At 51.3% G+C, this 22,542-nt stretch overlaps 2 protein-coding genes across 2 annotated transcripts; one reads left to right on the top strand and one right to left on the bottom strand.

The window, feature by feature from the left end:
- Positions 1-222: 222 nt before the first annotated feature.
- LOC131207323 (DENN domain-containing protein 5A) lies at positions 223-19,362 on the bottom strand. Its single transcript, XM_058199971.1, has 13 exons — positions 19,182-19,362; positions 9,351-9,876; positions 7,817-8,846; positions 7,480-7,745; positions 7,178-7,387; positions 5,243-5,486; positions 4,903-5,173; positions 4,205-4,555; positions 3,455-3,590; positions 2,985-3,381; positions 2,784-2,902; positions 2,026-2,712; positions 223-1,946 (listed from the first exon to the last, which is right to left on the bottom strand). Exons 1-13 carry the CDS (start codon positions 19,360-19,362, stop codon positions 1,757-1,759), a joined length of 4,608 nt encoding a protein of 1,535 aa, XP_058055954.1. The 3' UTR covers positions 223-1,756.
- Positions 19,363-21,087: 1,725 nt separating this feature from the next.
- LOC131214982 (glycerol-3-phosphate phosphatase-like) lies at positions 21,088-22,315 on the top strand. The gene is made up of 3 exons (XM_058209339.1): positions 21,088-21,158; positions 21,226-21,491; positions 21,554-22,315. The coding sequence occupies exons 2-3, from the start codon at positions 21,234-21,236 to the stop codon at positions 22,214-22,216; spliced, it is 921 nt and encodes a 306-aa protein (XP_058065322.1). The 5' UTR covers positions 21,088-21,158; positions 21,226-21,233; the 3' UTR covers positions 22,217-22,315.
- The last annotated feature ends 227 nt before the right edge of the window (positions 22,316-22,542 follow it).

The raw sequence follows: 22,542 nt of genomic DNA on the forward strand, positions 1-22,542 counted from the left end.
TTATTGAGCGATGTGTTACTCAGACATCGCTATCGAATTGGAACCATAAGACTTACGGGCTTTCAAACGAGCCGAACGACGTGCCAACGGATGGACTTTTGGATAGAAACGTTGTGAACCGAATCGGCTAAAACAGCTCAATTAAGCCAAATAGTTGAACAGCAGAAAAATGATGCAATAACGTTGTTTGGTAATTTTCACATTTCTTTTCTTCAACAACTATGGTTGGTTTTATTTTTGTCACATTACTTTTACATTCGATGCTCACCTCGGGGACAAGACACGGGGAAAGAGAGCACACTCTAGTCTCTAGTCACTACTAACGCTGTATCAATGTGTACGATCGATTGACTAATATCGAATGCTGGGTTAGCACACAGCACCGGAGAGGCTACATAAAGATTGTTCAGTAAAGTTCCGTGGAAGGTAACTGAAATAGAGAGACAGAGTACGTGCATGTACGCATATGCTGGACGAATGAGAAAGGGGTCCAATCACGGATGCGTTTTAATAGACGTTGCCGTCAGAGGCCTCGCATTGATCGTTGCACAAAAATATACGCCAATATGCGCCCAGCCCTGCAATATATTTCCCTCCGCGGCGGACACTGCGGTACGCAATCAGATCGTTAGATCGCTTCGGTTTCCGTCTCATTTCGCGATATCACACACCATTTACATAGAATTCTGTTTTGAGATTTCGTACGGCTAGAACGCGCTCTACCTTGCGCGTTTGCTCCATATTAGTGTCTATATATTACGAACAGTTAACGGTTTGTTTTTGGCACAGTTTATCATCGATGACTATTGGTTCTGTGTCGCCTCCTTGCACGGTTGGCCCAGTGGTGCGTGCTGAGTAGTTAACAAGCAACAAAATTAGTAACACATTGTTTGCAAAAACAAAACAAAACGCAAACAATATTGGAAGACCTAACAAAAGACAGACAAAAAAACCTTATCGTATAACTAAATGTTGGCAAGAAGATATCCGATCAAAATAACGGCCACCCAGTGCAACTCCACGGCATAAACCGTATAATCTTCGTGTGTAGTTTACATTCTTCACCAGGCGGGTGGCTGCCGAAGAAGCTGCGCAAACTTTCTACGCGACAAGAAGCAGCACCACCGCACAAACTCTTTTGCTACTCAATAGTCTTTGGCCACTGTTGCTGAGTCAGGATCGAGCTATGCCGCTTGCGTTCGACATCATCTCCGCTCGCGTTTCAGTCTGTCCGGATAGCTTAGCTTCAGGAAGCGAATTCTTAAAAATAAATTAAAAATATAGTAACTGAGCGCGTGTAACTGGTGCCTTTTTGGGAGGCCAAACCGATTTCCCAGCGGCTAAAACTAAACCACCAAAGTGTGTTTTCTGTTATAAAATTATACACGAGCACAAAATCTATAAAAAATGAACTACTTCTAGTCTTGCAGATGCAGTTGCCTATGTTGTGATGATTTGTAGGTATGATGGGAATCTCTTGCGTCCGAGTACTTCCTACGTTAACTAGCGAGTGAGTTTGTACTCCACTTTGAGTTCCCCGTTCATGAGTCCTTTCACCCTTACGGGCCACAGTAAATTGATCAAACAACGACCCGTAAAGTGTATAAAAACGCACCGAAACTAAAGTAACTTATCCAAACGCGACTTATCCTGCGTTTCCCGCTGCAATCTGTGTAGTTCACGAGAGTATTTTGGTTTCGTTCAGTCTAGCACCGTCGTCGACCAACGCGGCCAAACAGTGAACCTAGCACCCATCCTAACAGTGCGATCCGATACCCTGCGTAATGGAGTTTTCCAGCACTATATGAAACTCGTCGAGGGGTTCCAAAATTTGGCGCAAAAACGTCAGCAGCCCCTTCTTGCGCATGAAGCTCTGCTCCTCGTACATTTCCGCCGTCACGCGTGTGTACGCCATCGGGACCAGCATCCGGTGGAGCAAATGTTCCCTGAAACGATAGCACAGAGTGCGTTAGTGCTCCGTTGCGGTGCACTGCCCCGTACGTGTGGCGTTGCTTGCCGCATTACCTCAAACTCAGACAGATAAACAACTGGAAGCGACCATCTTTGCCGAGTGTTTGCTTCACGTTGTTGATTTCGTCCATCAGATGGCAGTAACAGTGCCAGACGGCGGACAGTTCCTGTCGTGCCACGGGCGACAGCGAGGAAACACTGAGCGCCGCCCCGACACCGGTCGGCGGTAGTTGCGGTGGTGATTCCGGGCTCGACCCGCTCGTCGGTGGGGAGCCACTGGTCGAGGCGCCGCCAGCACCACCGCCACCGCGTACCGTTTCCACCGATTCCTCCACCAGGCAGATCTCGAACTGTTCCTTCACCCGCACGAAGTAATCCCACAGGTAAAGGTTGCGCCCGAAGAGGCGGGACGAGCGGAACCCGCACAGGAACGCCTGCTCGAGGCACTTCACCAGCCCGTTCTCGCCGCACAGCAGGTTCGTTAGCGAGCTGGCGTCCCGGTCCCGGCTGGGCCGGTAGTGCCACTTGACGATGGCGTTCACACAGTTACCGAGCATGTGCTGAATGTCGGACGGGCGTACCTCGGGCCGCTGGATGCTGGGGCTGCGGGTGCGGGGCGGTGTCCGGCACGCTTCCACCAGCTCCTCACTGTCGACCGTCCGCGGAACAAGCTGCCCGATCAGCAGCCGCTCGATCGATCCATCGTCGATGCCACGTCCCAGCCAGCGTCCGCACGGAAACCTACAAGAAACCACGGCAAAATGGTGCTTGATTAAGAAGAGCGCAAACAGCAGAGGGATTGGCAATCTCACTTGTACGTGTGCCCGGTGACTTCATTCCTCACGACCACATGCTCCACAAGCCATTTGGAGGACATGCCGGTATCGTCGTGCCCAACTCTCAGTGACGTCAGTATACCAAGAGTTTTGTGCTGCAAAGAGCGAGAGATGGTGCGGGGACCGGGGGGTTATGCGCGATCAGAGAGTACCACACTTCCGCCCGGGGACACCTACGTGAAACACAAACTCCAGCGAGTGGCGGGGCACGTTGATGATTTGCGTTTCGCCGAGACTGCCGGAAATGGCGATCCAAACGTTGGCGGACGTCGTGGCGGCGCTCGATTTTTTCGACGGAAAAACGACCACCCGATACGGTAGCTTCGTCGTCGGGTAGGTGTTGGTGAAGCAGAAGTAGTCAACCGCATTCAGCGTGAGCAGATGGTAGAGGAACTGCTCCACTTCGTCGTCGCAGCGCACGAAGGCGGACCGTTTGTACAGCTGGCGGAGCAGGGCAGCGTCGGAGAGCAGGGTTCGGAGATGGCGCGACAGCACCTTCTTCTCCAGCGCCAACCGTACCCAGGCCCGGGCGTACCCGATGTGCGTTTTAATGTCCGTCATCGTCAGAATGTTGCTGAAAGAAAGGGGGGCAATGCAAACCGTCAATAACTACCGTTTGGCCGTCGTAAGCAGCAACCGGGCGGTACCGAATATCAAACTCGAGCGATTCGGGAAGCGGTCGAAGCTGTTCCGGTCCGAGGCTCTTGCGGTCACGCGATTTCGAACGGCCTCTCGTCGGCGACGGTGGTGGAAGCTGCGGTTCGATGGCCAACGATGATAGATCTGCAACGGTCGACGAAACGAAAGCACGTCACGAACGGAACGGATGATAGTTTGGAAACACTTTCTATCGCAAAATCAAACAGCAAAATATGCAAAACAAAAACGAAGAAATGGTAATGGGAAGCTCGCTAGTTCAAGGTCACATACTAATCGGGGAAAGATACGGGAAAATAGTTCAACACATTCAACACAACACAGCACACAACTTATGCAACAATCGAATTAATGTGAAACACCAAACAATACGAGACTTTAAGAGATCTCCGTGGAGCTGTTAGTCTGGCCGTTAGTCGTACCAGCAGGACCGTATCCATTTCAAATTGTTTAAAGTAACTAGATTAATGTTAAAACCCTTATGTTAGACAACACCGAATGAATGACGGCATCGTGAAGATCGACGATCGACAAACTTAATCATCATCCACCTCGGGAACCCATCACCACCGATCCGGGTTAAAGAGTTGTTCCCTCGCGATCCACTCGCGCTTTCATTCTCCACAAGTGCTAGCGATACTGTCGCCGATCGTGAACGCAACACAACACGCAACACAAGCGGGCACTCAACTCGCCCGATGACTGGCGATCGCTCGCGGGCGACGGGACACACTACTCACCGCAGTGGCTGCGTGTGGAAAACAGATTAGCTACCGTACCGTGGCGCATAGCGACAAAAGAAGCCACGACATCGGACAGGTTAGTAAAGCGACCGGCCGACCCACGTTTGGCCGGTGGGGGGGATGGCGGCATTACCGCTTCTCCTGCCACGAAGATGCTGCTGCTGCTGCCGCCGGGTGACGCCGGCGCGGAAGGCCGACCCGCCCGATCCGAATGGAGGCGACGAATCTTGTGCGCGATCGTCGTGTGGTACTTCTTCAAGCGACCAGGCGTGCCTACACCACCAACATCCGGGCCTGACGGGCTCTGTAGCGTGTGATACCGAATCTCGGAGTAGCTGCGTGCCTTGCCTTTGCGGATCGCACAACATAGAACACAGAAGCACATGCAAACGAAGGACGAACGAAAAGCATCATCAGAAAACCGGAAAAGGACGCAACGTAAGGGAAGTGAAAGCGACAACGAAAATTCGGAGGATGCAAAGAGCGTAGAAGAGCGAAAAAACCATCACGTACAATCCATCCGCTTCCTCATGACCGTCCACGCTAAGGCTGGATTGGGGAAGAAAATGTGTAGCAAATGTTTAATGACGGTGGTGATTGGTTTGGGGGCGCGCGCCCTGGCGGCCACCACCCGGCGATCTGATCGTAGTGGAAATTTGAGGCAAGTTGTAGCGGGCCTTTGCCGGCGCTCGTACCTGGCGTCAGGTAGCTGTTCTCCATCTGATGCCTGCCCGGATTCTGGCAGTCCTTGATCTCAAGGTACGCGGCCAGATGCGTCCACAGGGCCGATTTGCTTTGCTTGTTGATCAACCCGTGCGACCAAACCTTCTCGAGCAGATCGCACAGTGAGGCGATCATCGTGTTCTCCTCCACTCCCGTTACGGACGTTTCGCCGCTCAGCCCAAGCTCGATCGCTTCCGTGCCCATCTTTTCCAGCAGCATCCGCTTCGTTTTGCTCTTAATGTCCTAGAATGCACGAAGAGGAAGTACTTGGAGTACTGGGAAGTGGCCCGCGCAGTTTTGACTTATTCTCACCTTGAGAAGCTTCTCCACGAACGTCCAGTTGGCCTGCGCCAGCAAGGCCGGACTTATTTCCGTTCCAGACAGGTTGGCCGAGTTCCGGTTCGACTTACTGCCGTCCGAGTCCTTCGTGAAGGCGGAAGTGGGTACCGCACCGGTAGCGGCCGCGTTGCTACCAGCCGTAGCCGTAGTATCCAATGAGATTTCCTTCACTTTCCACTTTGTGCTGCCATTTTTCACCCTTCGCAAGCTGTTGCCTCTGCAATGGGAGGGAGGGAACGGAAAAAAAACGGATCGGACCGTTAATCGGTTGCTGAATCGAACACCAACAAAGGACATTCGTTAACACTATCGAGCCCCAACAGATTAGACAAACCCTTGCCGACAGCCAAACAGTGGTGAGTGGTTAGTGTTAGTGTGGGGACACCCAAAACAAAGGGACGATAGCGAGGAAGCGGAAAAGAAAACGATAGAATCGTAGAAAGTGTATCATACAAACCGACACAAAAGAGAGAGTGTGTAGAATGAGAAATAAAAATCCTTACCTGCAACGAAATAACAAATGCTTGCCCTTTGTACGGCACATTTCGTAGCACAAAGATTGGATGTGTTGGGCGAAGCAAAAGGAAGGGAAAAGAACATGAAACTAGAAACGGCACACAAACGGAAGAACTCGAACAAAACAATGGCAAAATACAGCAAACACTTAATCAAAAAACAGAAAACAGAAAAAAAAGATCGAAACGGAAACAAAACAGCATCGCGATGCATCGTCGTTCGGTAAACGGAGGAAAATAAGGATTTTTATTGCATTTCTATCGGCATTTTCCTACCAACTCCTTACGATAGTAGTTTAGCTGTTTGCTGCTGTTGTCTCTTCTGCTGTCGCTCTTCGATGGATAAGACCACCGTCGTCGTCCCCGGTCGAACACCTTCCTATCGATTCTTACCTCGTCTCGTCTCTCGGAAACCTGCACCGCGCGCTGGTATCGCGCTCGGAAGTTTGGGGTCTAAGAAAACAAGTCTAATTCAAACAAACTACAAGCTAGGGGCATCATCACGACACAACAATTATTTCATGCAAAACGTGTCACATTCATGCACAGATCACAAACAAAGTCTGATCATCTTAATCCTGGCGGAGCTTGTTGGTCACTATTGTTATTGAAAGTATGGTAAAACAAGCCGTTAATGGAAACGATTGCTGTCACGACGCGGCTCACAAATCAGCGTGTATTTTAGTGTGTGAATTATAGTTTGAGGTAATTCCGGATAACGGCCTCTACTTTTGAATACGTTTGAACGCAACGCGGTTCTGATCCGCCATACTAATTAAAACAAGAGCTCTAAAATACCGGCTACCGGTTCGGTGTTGGAATACGGATTTAAAATCAACATTAACTGAAACCTATGGTGATTGCCCACAAACGTAGGGCGGCAGCTATATTGAGGGATTACATTATCGTTTATACACATTCATAAAAAAAAACATACGTACTAGTAAAATGTAACAATCTAAACATCTAATAGTAGCTCCATAAACTAATCAACTATCGCAATATCACAAACATTTACACTCGATGACCAAAGGCGCTTCTCGGTCGACATCGACCACCGGATGGACCCGCATCATCCTGTAACCGGGGGCCCGCTCTGCCCCGATGGGCAACCCAACTTGGCAACCGAAGCAAAATCAAAGCAAATTTCACGCCCATACTATACAGTGGGGAACCCAGAACCGAAAAGCTCACACGAGAGAGTTCGATAGCGCTAGCCGTTGGATTCTCGTTTGTTTTTGCTTTTGCATTCAATGTCGCCTTAACCTGTCCATTCCACCAAACCTCCGCCATAGGCAATGGCCAGCAACCACACACGCGCACGCATGATTGGGAAGAGAGAGAGAGAGAGAACTGTGCCCAGGGTTGGTGGTGCGTAGAAAGCTATTCGTACCTCGAGACACATTCTTGGTTGAGGACGGACTTTTCCAGCAGCGGAAAGCTCCGATAGTACGGTGCCCGCTTGTCCAGGATCTCGCTCGGGGGCGCCACCTCCATGTCCACCGCCAGCAGCCGTTTGTCGAGCAGTTTTTGCGTTTCCCGGGCCAGAATGCACGGTTCGTAGTTCGCGGTGCGGATCATACTCTCGCCACCGTAGCGTTTGCTTTAAACGAAAGATCGCCGTCGGCAACAAGATTAGTATTCGACCGTCGATACGTCGTCTTCGCCGCCTGCGCCACCGCGGGGCACTCTTACCGGAGAATTTTTATCCTCGAATCGAACAGCCGCAAGCTGTACTCCGTGTCCCCGTTCAGACAGTCGAGCAGGTGGCCGGACGACGATCCGTTCTGACTGTCGTCGCACCACGACAGCATGATCTTGTTGTCGATCAGCGTGGCAAACATCTGGCTCTCGAGGAAGCGCGACAGAAACGGTCGATGGTGCTGCGGTTGGTCCGAGAGGAACGACGCCTTGTCGAAGTTGTGCAGCGATTCGCGGTTGGTCAGCCACTCGTCTTTACTCTGCGGGAAAAGGGCGGAAGGATTCATTCACAGAGCCGTGCGATCGATCTACCTGATGGCTAGGCACCTACCTGATTTGGCAGTATTACAAAGTGCTCGTACGCGGCAAACATCTGCACGAACCGGTTGAGGAAGATTTCGCGCAGCGCATTGTTCAGTCTCAGGTCCTCGTAGTACTGCTCGAGGGTGCTGAGTGGTTGCTTCTGTTTCGCGCTCGGCATCACCTCGTTGGGGCCGCCACTGCTGTCCACCTCGTCGCCACCGCTCCGACGCACGATATCGACGATCCGTTGGCGAACGTCCGGGCGCGCCGGAACGGCCGCCGTCGGTGGCAGTGGCAGATCGGGCGAAGCCGGCCGGTCCCAGTCGAGCAGATCGTGCAGCGAGTGCTTGCGGCGCACGATGTGCATCCCGGAGGGCAGCGTGCAGCTGGTCGTCATCATGTCATGGTCCTTGAGGAGATTCTTTGGGCTGAGTATGCTGGGCGGATCGAGCGAGCGGTCCCGCGGCACCTGGTACTTGTCCAGCAAGGCCGTGATTTCCGAGATGAAATCGTGCCGGTGCGGGAACGACGGTAGCTCCTCGGGCAGCTGGACCGACTTTTTGTCGATGTCCACGTAGCAGAGGTTCGCCTCGCTCCCGATCCGTACCGTGCTGTCGCAGTCCGCGTGTAGCCCCATCACGAACGGGACCGGCGCGTCCAGGAAGTGGTGCAGCGAGGCGGGCAGGATGGGCGCGTACACGTGTGGCCACTGGAAGGGGAACAGCAGCGAGGTGATGCACTCGGCCACGATCGTCAGCTTCTGGTAGTCGGACGAGCGGAGCAGCACCTGGCTTTCGAGCAGCACGCACGTAAACAGCTGGATGACGCACTCGACGCCGAGGTAGGTGAAGAGCAACCGCAGCGGGAAGTCCATGAAGGGCAGCTCGTCCTTCAGGGCCGGCCGCTGCAGGATGGTGGCGATCGGCGGCAGGTGCGGCTCCTCCGGAGGTATGTAGATGCGGATCGATTTGCCGGGCGCCGGAGTGGACACTTCGTACAGAATGTTGTACACGTAGCTTTCCAGGCTGAGCCGCGCACCGGGATGCCGGGGAAGACAGCTGAAACGGGAGTAGCGACGGGAGTACACATTAGATCATCGCGCGAGTTCTAGGTGACGCAGGAAGCCGTCGACCGCGCCCGCGCACGACTGATAACACATCAAACCCGCCCGCCGGTTGTGTTTGAAGGCGTGGAAACAAAGCTGCCCATTTACTTTGTTCCGGAGTATTTTTAAACCATTTTAGTACCCGTTTTGCGTGGGGCCATAAAATGTGTTTAGGTTATTGGCACTTACGAAGCGGTCTGTTACAACGTTGCAGTTCCACTGCTCGCGGTGTTTATGGGAGAGAATGGGCCACAGGGCGGGTGCTAAAAACAGGTGAACAGTTTTAAACAGATCGGGGAGTTTCAAAATAGATTGCGCGCGGATCCATCAAACTATTCTACGGTCGGGGCAATGAAAATAAACGGCGGCTCCTCAAGTTCACTGGAGCCGGGCGCGATCCGACAGTGTCCGAGAAGCAGATGGCTGCAACATAAATAGCCCCGATCGTACGGCTTACCGGTAGAGATTCTGCAGAAACAGCTCGGCCACGTGCGCGTACGGCACCTGGCAGACGAGCGACAGGCTCTTGGCCACGTACAGCTTATCCTTGGCGATATCGTAGTAGCTGAGCGCGGACGCCGGCGCTTGGGCGGCGATCTTGAAGTGCCTCGGCAGCGACCGGCTCACGGGGCTCTCCTTCACCCGCCGCAGCGTCCCGGGCGGTGGCTGCTGCGTGCTCGACATCTCCGTGATGAACATCGACTGGAGCGTGTGCATGGCGCTGCAGATCTGCCGGTTCCGCACCTCCTCGTAAAACACCAGGCTGAACCCGTAGCACCGCTTGCCGTCTTCGCGGGTCGTCGCGAACGCGTGGAACCGCGGCTCGATGTTGTGCTTCTGGGTGCGAAAGCGGAGCCCCTGGGGCAACGACAGCATGCAGATGCCGTGCGCATCGAACGGATTCCACGTCACGTACTCCGGGTAGTGTGCGAGTGGTTTGCTCTTGTACGCACTGTCCAGCGGCGAGCAGCTCAGACCGTCACCTGGCGAAGAGTAAGCGAACGATCGTTAGTTTGGACGGCCTCCGTTTTGGTAATGAAGCCAGTGTTTGGGGGGCAACCACAAAATGCTGGACCCACAAGAGCGCGAAAATTGTCAACGGAGAGCGTTCACCTGGGCCGGTGGGACTCAGGGATCGGAAAATAGGTTACGCGCGGTTAACGGTTAACTGTTACGTGAGTGTAACTGCAATTTTCAAGCACGGGGAGCCGTGTATGTCAAGCGTGACCCCTATTGCGCGGCCAACTCTCATCATCATCATCATCAGTTGGTGGTGTTGCTTCTGGGTGGGCCGGCAACAATACGGATAGGTTGTGCCCCGCTCTTGGCAAGACCCCGAGACTCCGAGTTGGGCCCGTTGTTTGCTCATCTTCTTCAGCCCATAGTTGACGCACGTGTGGCACGGGTGTTGTTGGCGTTCTTGCCACGCCACGCAAAGAAAAGCCGAGCCATTCAGGTGGCTGATCCGCGAGCAGGCTCGGGGCAACAAACGGTGCCACCACCCGCTTCATCGTTCTATGAATAGAGCCCCATTGCTGCCGGCCCGGGGGGAGCAACAGTACGTCGGGTGATTAGAATCGCTAGGCCAGCCTGAAAGCCAGCCCCGTTAACGAACACGACCGGTGCTAGTGTGTGTGGTCGTCAACCGAGCGCATTCAACAGCCGCCCCCCAAATGGGTGTTGAATTAGGGCACCGTTTTTCCTTTTACACTGCCAAAGGATTAGCGAAGGGCGAAGGTCTAAAGACCTACCACTAGACTGGTCCTTCAAAAACAAGACGTCACTAAACGAGGTCATAGGAAGGTTGGATCGACTGTTTGTCGTAGAAAAAATGGATTCCACAAGGAAGGTTTAGGTTTCGGATTGCCACAAAAACCCTACGGCAGAAGAAAGGCTGTGTTCCGTGATAGCTGACGCCGAGGTGGGTTGTGTCACGTTTTACTAAACGTGAGATGCCCTACCGATGGGTTATCATTTTCTTGCTAACAATGCAACAAAATTGCTGGCTCCGCACATACGCCGCTGTATCATTGCTGGTTTTACGTAGAGTTTTAGCTTCAGGTATTCAAAATAGGTGATTTTTTGTCCTGAGTAAGCTCGAGCTTTCTTAGCAGAAAATAATCAAGCGGTAACTGAAGCGGTTCCTTCAGACAAAACAATAACTTTCCAAATTCACAAAAATAAGTGCACCAGAAAGAAATGGAAAGAATTCTTGGAATCATCAGAGATCGTGGAGGGCAACAATCTCGGATCGGATTAGATCTCGCCCACCGGAAACCCCGTGGCGCATCGATTTCACGGCTCGTTTCCGAACTTTCCACCCCATCTCCCCACATAACCTGTGACCGTGGCCGTAAGGGAAAAGCGCAACAGGTCGGCCCGACGAGAGCGAGATTGGAGCACAATAATCGCTGCCGATGCCGGTGGTTGCGTTCCGTTGATTTAATTAGCATCGGTTCATTAGGAGCAAAAACAATAGTGCCGCCGCTTCCCTAACCTTTATCGGGCTCTGGCGCTTTGGCCGCGGGGAAAGTGAAACCAGAGCCAGCAACCCTTTGGAGTGGAGGTCCGAAAAAGAAAAGTGGATGAGAGAATTTTCCGTAATTAGATTTGGGGTTTGGGGTTCAAAACGAGCTAAGTGTGGTGAGGTGTTTATGACCCTCGTGGCACCGAGCATCGACCATCATCAACGGGGCTACCGATAAATCGAAACGAACACCATAGTTTCACTTTCGAAGGTGCCCACCGAAGCGGGACGGGTAAGCCGGGGGGCCACGGAACACCGAGCCTTTGGAGTGCGATCGACGCGGTTCTTCGACGATAGGGCGCGTTAGGATGGGTTTCGAATGGGGTTTTTTTGCCCCCGAGCGGGACACAATAACGAGTGGAATCGAATTATAAAACTGTGGTTAGAGGGACGCCGGTTCCACCCGAAGGTTACAAATTATAAACGATACCAAACTAACCAGCGTTCGACGTTGTGCGACCACTCTAATGACTGATTGGCCAGGTTAATGGATGTATGTGTTGATAAATAATAATACATGCCAACCGACACACGGTGGCGCTTTCTTCCGGGTTCCGGGTGTCCTCTTCCGCTACAAAACCGGTTTTAACATTATACACTTTAAATACATAGAACGATGGCAAGAATGAACTTTATTCGATTACGTAAAAGAAAGTTATGGCCGCCATCGGCGACGAACTTTTATTGACCCAGAACAAGCACCTCCTCCTCCGAAGAAGGTTGAGGTCTAGCGCCATGTCGTGTCAAGGTGGAGGAACTCGAGACAGGCCCGAGACAGGCTTTCTTCGTGACGTGACTCACGGGCCGATCGCGTTTTAACTTTTTGCCTTCCACGATTAATTATGGTACGGTCCGAGAGGGGCCCAAGGATCCATCATCGCGGGGCACGGAAGGGTAGTAATTGGTCCTTGGCATGCCACCCGAATCCCGGGGGTTGATGAACCCTGGGCTGGGGGGTGGCTGCCATTGCTAGTACCATAACTCAACCACGAGTCGAGTCATTTAGCTAATTAATCGCGGGCAAAAGGGCGAACGGCCAAAATTGTTCGTGATGGTTCAACGATCGATAAGGCGGACTCAACTTAAATTATTGAACGGAACGGAATCAAGATTTGTAAAGGGGAAAAAAAACAAACACACATTACACGATCATAAATCGGCCCCGGAAGCGCACCGATCCCTGACGACCTTCGCGATCGCGACACAAGTCAACCGTGAACCAAGTTCAACCGTGTGTCCCCCCTTAACGGCGACGGTGTTCTACTATTCGTGGCCATCCGAAAATGCGACTCAAGCTGGTAACGGGGCCAAACGTTAGGTGGCGTTTGTGGCGAGCGAATTTATGACCCTCGAAAACGTTGTGTCGAGCATGTGATCTATCAAGCGAAGTCAATGCGACGGTTCACACGAATGTTCGGTAAGAATGTTCCGAGATTCCTATTAACGAGCAGCGCTCATCAGAGAATCCCCAACGGAACCTAATTGCTGTGCGCAAAATGTGCGCGCTAATGGAATGACGTCAAGAATCGAACGGATTCGGCTAGAAAGGCAAATTATCACATCCACTTGCCACCAAACTAGAAAGCTTAAGATCAATAGAGGCGCCCCGTCGGGCGGACAGGTGAATCCGAACGAACGAACTCACACGCCATCAATCACACCGCCACGATTCGCGTTTCGTTTCATTTCGATTTTGCCCAGGTCGGATAATGGCCAGCGGACGGACGGGGAGCGCTGGCAAGAAAGGTCCCGTAAAGGCCAAACAGAAACCTAATGGTGCCTTAAAGAGCCACCCCGTTTGGGGCGAAGCGACCGGAAGAAAACCCCACCCGCGATTCTTCTCTTCTTTTCTCGCTGGCCGCAGGAGGTTTTTCGGTCACGATTTTTTCACGCACCTTGATGCGCCATCAAATTGCGTTTTTGCGCACACGCCACTGATGAGGACATAAACGGGGCTAACACGCGGGTCCACCGTACCGAGCGAGTGAAAGGAGAAAAGCGTGACTTGGGACCCAGAAAATGGGGTCGTCTTTAGGGGGTGTTAGTCGGAAAAGGCGAGGGGATGTAGAGATCGCACGCGGTCACGGTGGGAACTGGGTGAGAATTCGTGATACGGAACTGTGTTGGAGAAACTTTGAATCACCGATGAGCCGGTGCTTTGCTGGAGCAGAGAAGCGGTCCGTACTTGGGCATCTTAATCTCAGTACGAAATGGCGTGTCAGCGCCCTTCAAACAGTTGATTCCATTTGAGGAAAATTTATCACGAGCTTTGAGGGAAAAGTTCCAAAAAGAATGCCTCAGATTTACAGTCGGTTAAGCCCAAAAATTCTTTTTTTTGCATCAGTCCATAACATTGCTACAGAGAATTAATTAAATGTAAAGCCTTTTGAACGATCTTTTGGGATGTTGAACGGTTGCCATCAAAAACGATTCCCACAAGCAATTGTCCTAAATTCGAGTGTCGTACAATTTCATATGCCGTATAAAGAAATTTGTTTAAATATAAATCTTCATCCAACATCTTCTGAATCATCTGAATTATTTCTGAATTTCTAGTGGATGCCCAGGTCCTTGCATCGTCATCCTAGTCCTAACGGTTCTCTTGAAATAGTTTATACCGCACAAAACCTCTTGCTCTACTAATCACCATAAACTTGTTGTAACGAATTAGTGTTAGTATTTTACCAATATTTAAACAACATTTACTATTATCTAAATTGGATGCGTTTGAAAGAGGAAGAACGTACCCTTAAAACTATGCTACTAACGAACAGATATGCCTGCCTTTTCCAGGCATAGACCGATCTTACACTATTTCGTTCACTTTCGATCGCCTTGCAGCCAACGGTGGTGGTTACTGTGGTGGCAAGTGTCGGTGCATTGCAAAAAGTGCACCGGAGGGCGGCACCCGGGGTTGAGAAAGCAAAAGAAACACACGCGGCAGACACACATTTCACTAAATGATAGAGTTAAGCGAAGTTCATTAGCTTAGCTACCAACTTTCTCCTCGCGAGCGCCGGCAACATGCGCGACCATTGCGGGGCCGCCGCTGCCTCGGCTGACGACGCTCCATTACGCGCCCTGCAAATCCAATAGTCACTTCCGAATTGTTTCTGCAACTTCCTTCCTTCCTTCCGGGCCCTCCCTTCCTCAGCTCGTTTAGTGCACTTCCGTGGCCCTGCCTGACCGCCCTTCACTTCCAACCAGGCCACATTCTCCGGAACCGGACACCGGATGATCGTGTACGATCGTCGCTCGTGATCGTTTGTGGTTTTTGTTTTTTGCTCCGGTTTCCCATTTGGCGGCGGTTTGATCGGCCAACTCCCCTTTAATTTTTGGCCACACCTGAGCTCCAATTGACCAACAAAATTAAGCTCCATTTCTGATGAAAAATACTCCGGAACACAAGCTACATCAGGCACGGTGCACGGTTTTGTCTGCATCGGAATGCATTTTGAGTGCATCATCCCCGCACAACAAAGCGTCCCTGACCGGAACGCTGCCACCCCGCCACGGACTAAAGCTCGACTTGTGTGAAGTGAAAGTTAGACCCTGGGCCGTGTGAGTATCGGGAAAATCGGGTTGAAGTGAAATCGAAACTTCCGACGAGCTCCACACGCGCGAAGAAATGGCTGCTCTTGGGGAGGCAATTTTCAAGGTCGATACCATAAATAAAATTCCAGGGGACGACGCACAGAGCACAGGACCAAACGCCTACCATGCCAGCAGCAGCCCAACTACCCGTGGCATGCGCAGTACGCAGACCGCCCGGGGGCACCAGGTGCCGGATGGTGCCGTATCCTCCTGACCCTCCCCTCTGGCCGGCATGATGGTGAGGAGGTTCAATTGTAAAATGGAGAGCTTTCTTTCTACACCGTTTTATGGCGGGCCATTAGTTGATAATGTTAATAAACGTGTGAAAGAATCAATTCAGTTAATAAGCCAACCATTCACGGATTGTAAAACAGTCCCTTTGGAGGGGAATAAATTGAATTCCATAAAGTTTATTTGGAGAAATGTTATGCCTTGATATTAATAAAAAACGTGTTGCTGTAGTTGAGGTCCAGAAGATTGAACCGCTGATTGAACCCAGTGCCCTGTAATTTGTTGATCGTTACCATGATTTCATTAACGCGCCCATCGCCATTACGCAAACAGCAAATAGAGAGAGAGAGAGAGAGAGTATTTTGTAGATATTATCAAACGGGGCTGAAGTACAGTGTGAACCGAGTGAAGCGAAAGCATGTTACTATTTCGAATCAAATCCAAACAAACCGTGGCCGCCAATGGGGGCCGCAACCGAAAAGCAAAGATGTCTCTATTTCACAACATAAATCCATGTTCCACCACGAACCGAACCGTAAAATATCCGTAGCAACACCCGGCGTGGCTTACATCAGAGCGCGGTCACTCGGTTGCCGAGATCTCTCTCTCATGTTCAATTTCTATGAGCAATCGTCCCGACCCGACGTGAAGGCGCGTCTGCCGAAGAAATAATGGTGAACGCTTTTCTAACCAAACAACAACATTGTTGCACCATGCAGACAAATCATTGCAACGCAATGAAAGTGTTGCTTTTAGCTGCTACTGCTGCCGCCGTTAGTGTTGAAGATCTCATCTTTCAGTTCCTGTCGGTACGGTCTCCATGTGAGGCCTGCCAAAAGGCTATTTCGGGAACATCCAGACAGGAAATGCTTCCCAAGGCACACACATTCCACGCTAAAAGCGAGGAGCGAGAACCTTTTGGGTTGAATAATGGATGGCCCCCGTTGCGTAACTCGTGTATCAGAAGACATACCCAAAATTACACGTCGCCCGAATTGCGCCACCCAGAAAAAGGTGCGTCCGGTTTCCCGAAACATCTCGCGTTTCCGATGTCCCCATTAACCGAAATTGGTTCAGCGCGAAACAATATTATTGTTTGCACTGTTCCTGTTCGGCGTGGCCACATCGATTAATGCTCCATTTTTATGGTACTCCCCAGATTGGGATGTGGCGCCATTGGGAGTTGGAGCCTGCATTAGTAATGGTACCCCGTTCTCGGGCCCCCCTTGGCACAAAATATACGCGTAACAAGTAAAGATAATAGTAAAAAGTCTTGACGCGTATGCTGAGGAACTGTACAGTGCCGTATATTGACATTGTTTTCCTCGCAGCCCGACACAGCCGAAGCCGTAAAAGTTGTAAAACCAATAGATGGCACGCCAGACCTACCAGCCAATGGGTCTTGCGGATGGGCTAATTTTTCAAAACTTTTCCGTCGACACCTTGCGCACAATGGCTCGGGGAAAACAACGACGGCGAACTGGCGGTCCGGAGCCACGGCGAAGAACAATTGCGAGCGAAATCGAGAAGCAAAAAAATCGATATTTGGCAGTGGCGAAAGCGTTGTCCCCTGGCAGCGCCCACCGAGTGGCCGTGAGGCCGTGATGAAACCCCGCCATTGGCGCCATTGGGTCTGGTCACATCGTCGAAACCACATCCACGCCGCGAAGGCGAAGGATTCGTTCGTTTGGCAACAAAGTGCCGGACCGCAGCAGCATGCGGCGGCCACTGCTCACTTCGGTGTGTCTGCACCGATGTACCGAGCTGTACTTTATCCTTATGACGGATATCCTTCGTTGGTCGGTTCTTTGTGGGGTCCTGGTGCCAACTTCATTCCAGGATAAAACCACACATTTCGGAAGTTCAATTCTTCAGCAAGAATTCATAACCATTAGATTAAGATTCACGAAGCTGCTGCAATCGTTTGAACGATCGTTAGCTTATGGGCACACGTTGCGTCACCCGCTGTGGGATGATAAGGTCGACGGCACCTCCTCGTAAGACTCCGATTGAATTAAATGTAACCAGCAAAACAGCCAGCCCACGGAACCATCTTGCACCGCTGATGCTGCTGGTGCAACACCAGTGCCATAAACGTGCACATAACGCAACCGTGATTTTCTCGACCCTTTGTGGCCGCGCAAGAGCTTGCCAGCAGCAGACAGCCAGGCAGCGGTCGCTTCTGTCCTTCCCTAAAGTGCAACCAACCGTCACAAATGGCACCATCGCACGCCGTGTAAGCCGTCGTGAACGACGTGCCGTTACAGGCGAAACCGTATAAGCCCTGGTCGGAGCGGGGCCAGTCAAACCACCGTTTGGCATTTGTTTGGTGTATTTTCTTCCGTTTTTTTTTTGGCGAAGCATGACTTTCGCCAGCTTCATTTTTTGCACTCACCCTATCGCTGCTTTGCCGTTTCACGCCAAACGTCACGATCAATGTACCGTCAGCGATTGCGCGAGTCAATGATCTCCCCGAACACGTTGCCCGCTCGTGTCTGGCTGACCCCTGGTTCCTCCTCGGTCGGTGAACGATCGTTAAACAACAAATTAAACTACATTTTATGGAACAAACTTGATCAAAAATCAATCTTTCCTTCCGGTGGGTAAAAATAGGAACCGACTGTGTTGAGTGTGGTAGCCGACCCTGGTTGGTGAGAAGAACTAGGCACGCCGCACACAATCCAATGACCCATCAGACATTACTTCATCTCGCACAGCTCGCGGGTTCATCGACCACGGCACGCCACGGCAAGGGAGATCGCCGAAGAGGGTCACCGCGCAATCGAGAAAAGCCATCGGCTTGGAGCAATGGCCATGTGGTGGCACATGCACATGTTCTCGTCCAGCGGCCATACTTGCCGAAAGGGGTTCTCCGGCATTTGAATAGCGTTACGGTGGAGGGAGTTCACGGTTTTCCCACCACGTCAACCACACGTCACGTGTAATAACACAATCCGTGACGGAAACCGTTTGATTAACGAACCTTCTCTCTCCCCTGGGGCCAGTTTGTAGTATTTGGCATCAGTTGTTTCGACCAAATATTTCAATTTGTTACGCATGCTTCACGGGAGCCGGGAGAAAGGTCAACTGGTCCATAATAGGTGTACAAGGCTGGACAGCAGAAGAACTTACTCTACTTCCTGAACTTCCTCTTTGCAGGTTAAATGAATGTCTTTGCATTGTTTTAGGTTATTCCAATGAAGTAACGTAATATTGCACCTCAACATTAGCCTGAAACGATGCCAAAGTCTGTTAATTCATCCATTTTCCCCAGGACCCAGGACTTCAACTATCGGAACGATGCATTCTGCGTTAGTAATTCCCCGGGGGAAGCTTACGTTTATCTCAATTGCCACAAATGATCATCTCCAGTGTTAGCCGCCCGTATGCTGGGACCAGGATGAACATTAAGCACGGAAATCTCACACACTTCCCTGCGGGTCGGATGGTGGTGGTGCCGTAAGTAAGTGTTCCAACCTCTTCACCAGCTTCACGGGGTCATGCGTTCGGTGTGAAGGAGAACTCTCAATTGGCACTAATTGACTCGGCAATTGATTCGGCCGGGAAGTCGACGTCGGGCTGATGGGAAACAGTCCTACTTGAGACGCGAGAACTGGAAAGATGGTGGTGGTGGGCTAATTTCGAACCTAAAAGAAGCTTGCACCGCATCTGCTCGCTTGTGTCCGCAATGCAGCGGAATATGAAACCAAAGGCACAGGGCACGTACGAAGCGGACACACGTTATCTCATTATTTCGTATGCATTTAGCAACCCTCTTCATTCCGGGGACACCGTGACCTGGCATCACGAAAAAATGGAAAATTTAGTTATATCACATTGCACCGCTCGCTCTTGGCCGGCCTGACACCTCTTCAACTATCTCATAATATAATATTTGCAAAATGTACGTGATTTCCACAGCACTGCAGCACTTACCGGCAAACAAATCGGGCTCGAGCCCGGAGTCCAGGTCCAGCCCGCAGATTACGAAATAATCTGCGAACCGCGTAAACTGTTGCTGTACGCTGTCATTCTGCCCGAGGCGACCCGTACTGGCCGCGGCGGGTGTTTCCGCCGACGACTCGGACGTTGTGCGGCCGGGTCGCCCGCCAGGCATCGGCCCTTCCGCTGCTGCACCCCCTCTGCCGTGGCCATTCGATTTATCGCTCATCACTGCCCTCGGGGGAATTCCAGATTGCGCGACACTTTTCGATTTTCAACTAACAGGCCAACTGCGATGCCCTCTCTCGAACAATTGCAGGTCGCACCGAAATTCCAACGCCGCCTTGGAATGTTCGCCGATTCGCCACGAGTTAATTATGCGATCTTCTTTCTTTCTCTCTCTTTCTTCCTCACTCGCTCACTCACTCGTGGACACTGCACACACCCAAGCACGCGGGGATTCGCATAAGTGGCTCTCGCTCTGTGTTTCGCTTTGTTAGCTCCGTTTGGCAAACGGATTACCCTTCGACCTGCAGCGGGAAGTGCTTTACTTTGCGCGTAAACATTAGCAAACTCCACTCCATCGTCCTGCGGCACATGCCCACTTCCGCCAGTACGAAGGCACGAAAACACCAGACGGTCCCACGGTTTTACGACGCGACGCGATCGAGAAATGGCGACGGCGTGACCTTCTGGTGGGCACCACGATCAAAACATTTGCTCCCACGGGGAGCACAGGCTCTCTCGCTCTCTCGCTGCAGCTTACTTGTTCTGCTTCTTCCTTGAAGGGTCGCGCGTATGCGAAGTTGTTTGTGTTTCACAGCTGAGCGAAATGGTTGCTCGTACGCTGCGTTGTTTACATGCGAGATGCGCGCCGTAAAAACGAAATTCTCTCCTGAGAGCGTTGCGTCGAGATTCCTGAAGAAGGGGGGACCGGGGCCTTCGAATAATCGATGGTAGATCTTTGCTCCCTTTCTGCCTTCTCTGCTTTCACTCACAGCATCCTGCGCGCTTCATCTTCGGTACATCGGTTGGCCTTCACCCTTGGCAACGGTGAGAGCAGCCAACGAACAGGTCGAATGCGAAAAAGAGAGAGAGAGAGAACGAGCGAGATTGCAGGAGCCAGGACCGTGAACAGACACGCGCACAACGCCACACACACGAGCGTCGCGTGGGGGCTATCGCAGGGGCAAAAACGGGAATCGTAACCAATCTCTGATTGGTTAATTTTTTTGTGCAGACTTCTTCACTCAATTACTTCACATCTTATCTAATTATCTAATGCACCTCGCACTGCACTTGTATGGCCACCAAATTGAACCCACACGCTGTGGGCTGAGATTTCTTGCGCTGCCTTTGTCCCGCCACACACCATTAGCACCACCACTCTTTGGGCCACAGTGGCACTCGTAAAAAGCACATCGGCCAGGCTCTGACCACACTTTTTTCGCCTCCTCACAATGACACCCACGGTCGGCACAAGAACCAACTAACGGAGCGACGTCGTATCACACACCGTGCAGCGCACTGTGCCTCTCAATCCTTTCTGTCTGTGTTTGCAGAAATATCAACGCAACCATCGCCAAAGCCAATAGGGGACCCTTCGCACCGTTTATGGTGCATAGTCAAGCACTTTCCTGTGACGTTGCAGCAAGCGATGAACTGCGCCCTGCACGTAAACAAATCAGTCGTGCCCAACAAACCGTAAAAAACGAAAAAAGGTTAGATGGGTAATCTGTTATTTGTTTCATTTTAAGGATGTATGTAATTGCCCGATTTATGCCATAGCTGAATGCCTAAAAGCATTTTATGTGATGAAACGAATTAGAATTAAACTGTCCGTTCGAGTTCGAGCATCCCCTAACCTCACTGACGTTTGCTTTGACTTTCGCCAATGTCAGATTTGTTTGCACAGTTTTCGAAGGTCTTTTAAAATTTTTATATTTATTTATATCGTGTTTTAAGTTAATCGTGAGTACCTTGGCCGACGTATAATGCTGCTGTCCGATGTTCAATTTCGTTGCATTTCTGTCCATAGCTGCCAGGATGTCAAAATACTCCGGAACGAACCTTGCGACCCTGGCGCCGGCCGAAGTAAAGCAGTGGATCGATTCGTACGACACGGTGCTAACCGACTGTGACGGGGTGATTTGGGTAGAAAACAATCCGCTGCCCGGTGCGACCGACGTCATCAACCGGTTCATTACCGGTGGCAAAAAGCTGTTCTTCGTGACGAACAACTCCACCAAAACGCGACCAGAGTTTGTGGAGAAAGCGGTCCGATTGGGTTTCAACGTGACCATAGTAAGTGAATTAACTTTTACCCACATTGATGATTCTCACCGATAAATTCCCGCCCCGCACAGGATAACATCATCTCCACGGCGTACCTGGCCGCTCAGTATCTCAAGAATCTAAACTTCACGAAAACCGTCTACGTAATCGGCTCGACGGGAATCACGAAAGAACTCGATGCCGTTGACATCCGGCATATCGGTGTGGGACCGGATACGCTCACTGGTACGCTGGCGGACACAGTGTCCCAGTTCGTGCCCGATCCCGACGTTGGTGCCGTGATCGTGGGATTCGATGAGCATTTCAGTTTCGTAAAAATGATGAAAGCGGCCTCCTATTTGAACGATCCGGACGTACTGTACATCGGTACCAACACCGACGAACGGTTCCCGACCCCGAACCGTGTCATTCCCGGCACGGGTAGCATCGTGCAGGCCGTGACCACATGTGCCGAGCGGCGACCGATTGTGATGGGTAAACCGAATGCTCATATTTGCGACATCATTCGCAAGGAGTACCACGTAGACCCGGCCCGGACGCTCATGATCGGGGATCGGTGCAACACCGACATACTGCTGGGAAAAAACTGCCACTTTCAGACGCTGCTGGTCGAAACGGGAATCCATAATGCGGCGGATATTGTCAAGTTTGCCAGCTCCGACGATCCCGCCACGAAGGCGCTCGTGCCGGATGTGTACCTTGCGAAGCTGGGTGATTTAATGGCTTATTTTTAGAAAACAAAAATCCGTTGCGGCAAAGGCAGCCTTACGTTCGCAAAGCGACACAACAATTGTATGACAATTGTAGGCACCAAGACAGGCCACCGACATGACTAGAGCAAAAGAATAAAAGGTGAAGAAGAAGAATGCAGTATCTTTTATCAGTGAGGTGAGTGGTGACTCTTGCGCGGGATGCTTCGATGTCGGGCAGGTTAGTTGTACTTATCTTCTTTTACGTGACGCGGCGATCGTTCGGATGGCAGATACCGGTCAGATTTGAATCATTTTGTTTTTATTTGCACTACACCGGCCGACAGACACATCCAACAGCACGTTTTTTA

This window comes from Anopheles bellator, chromosome 1 (genome assembly GCF_943735745.2).
Source record: "Anopheles bellator chromosome 1, idAnoBellAS_SP24_06.2, whole genome shotgun sequence".
NCBI classification, from domain to species: domain Eukaryota; kingdom Metazoa; phylum Arthropoda; class Insecta; order Diptera; family Culicidae; genus Anopheles; species Anopheles bellator.

What these genes read in the sequence shown, in the direction of transcription:
- LOC131214982 (XM_058209339.1), top strand. Translation starts at nt 21,234, where the DNA reads ATGTCAAAATACTCCGGAACGAACCTTGCGACCCTGGCGCCGGCCGAA. An exon ending in TGGGTTTCAACGTGACCATA is followed by an intron (nt 21,492 to 21,553) that starts GTAAGTGAATTA and finishes CGCCCCGCACAG; the next exon opens with GATAACATCATCTCCACGGC.
- LOC131207323 (XM_058199971.1), bottom strand. Translation starts at nt 19,362, where the DNA reads ATGCCTGGCGGGCGACCCGGCCGCACAACGTCCGAGTCGTCGGCGGAA. An exon ending in CGAGCCCGATTTGTTTGCCG is followed by an intron (nt 9,877 to 19,181) that starts GTAAGTGCTGCA and finishes ACTCTTCGCCAG; the next exon opens with GTGACGGTCTGAGCTGCTCG. An exon ending in TTGTAATACTGCCAAATCAG is followed by an intron (nt 7,746 to 7,816) that starts GTAGGTGCCTAG and finishes CTTTTCCCGCAG; the next exon opens with AGTAAAGACGAGTGGCTGAC.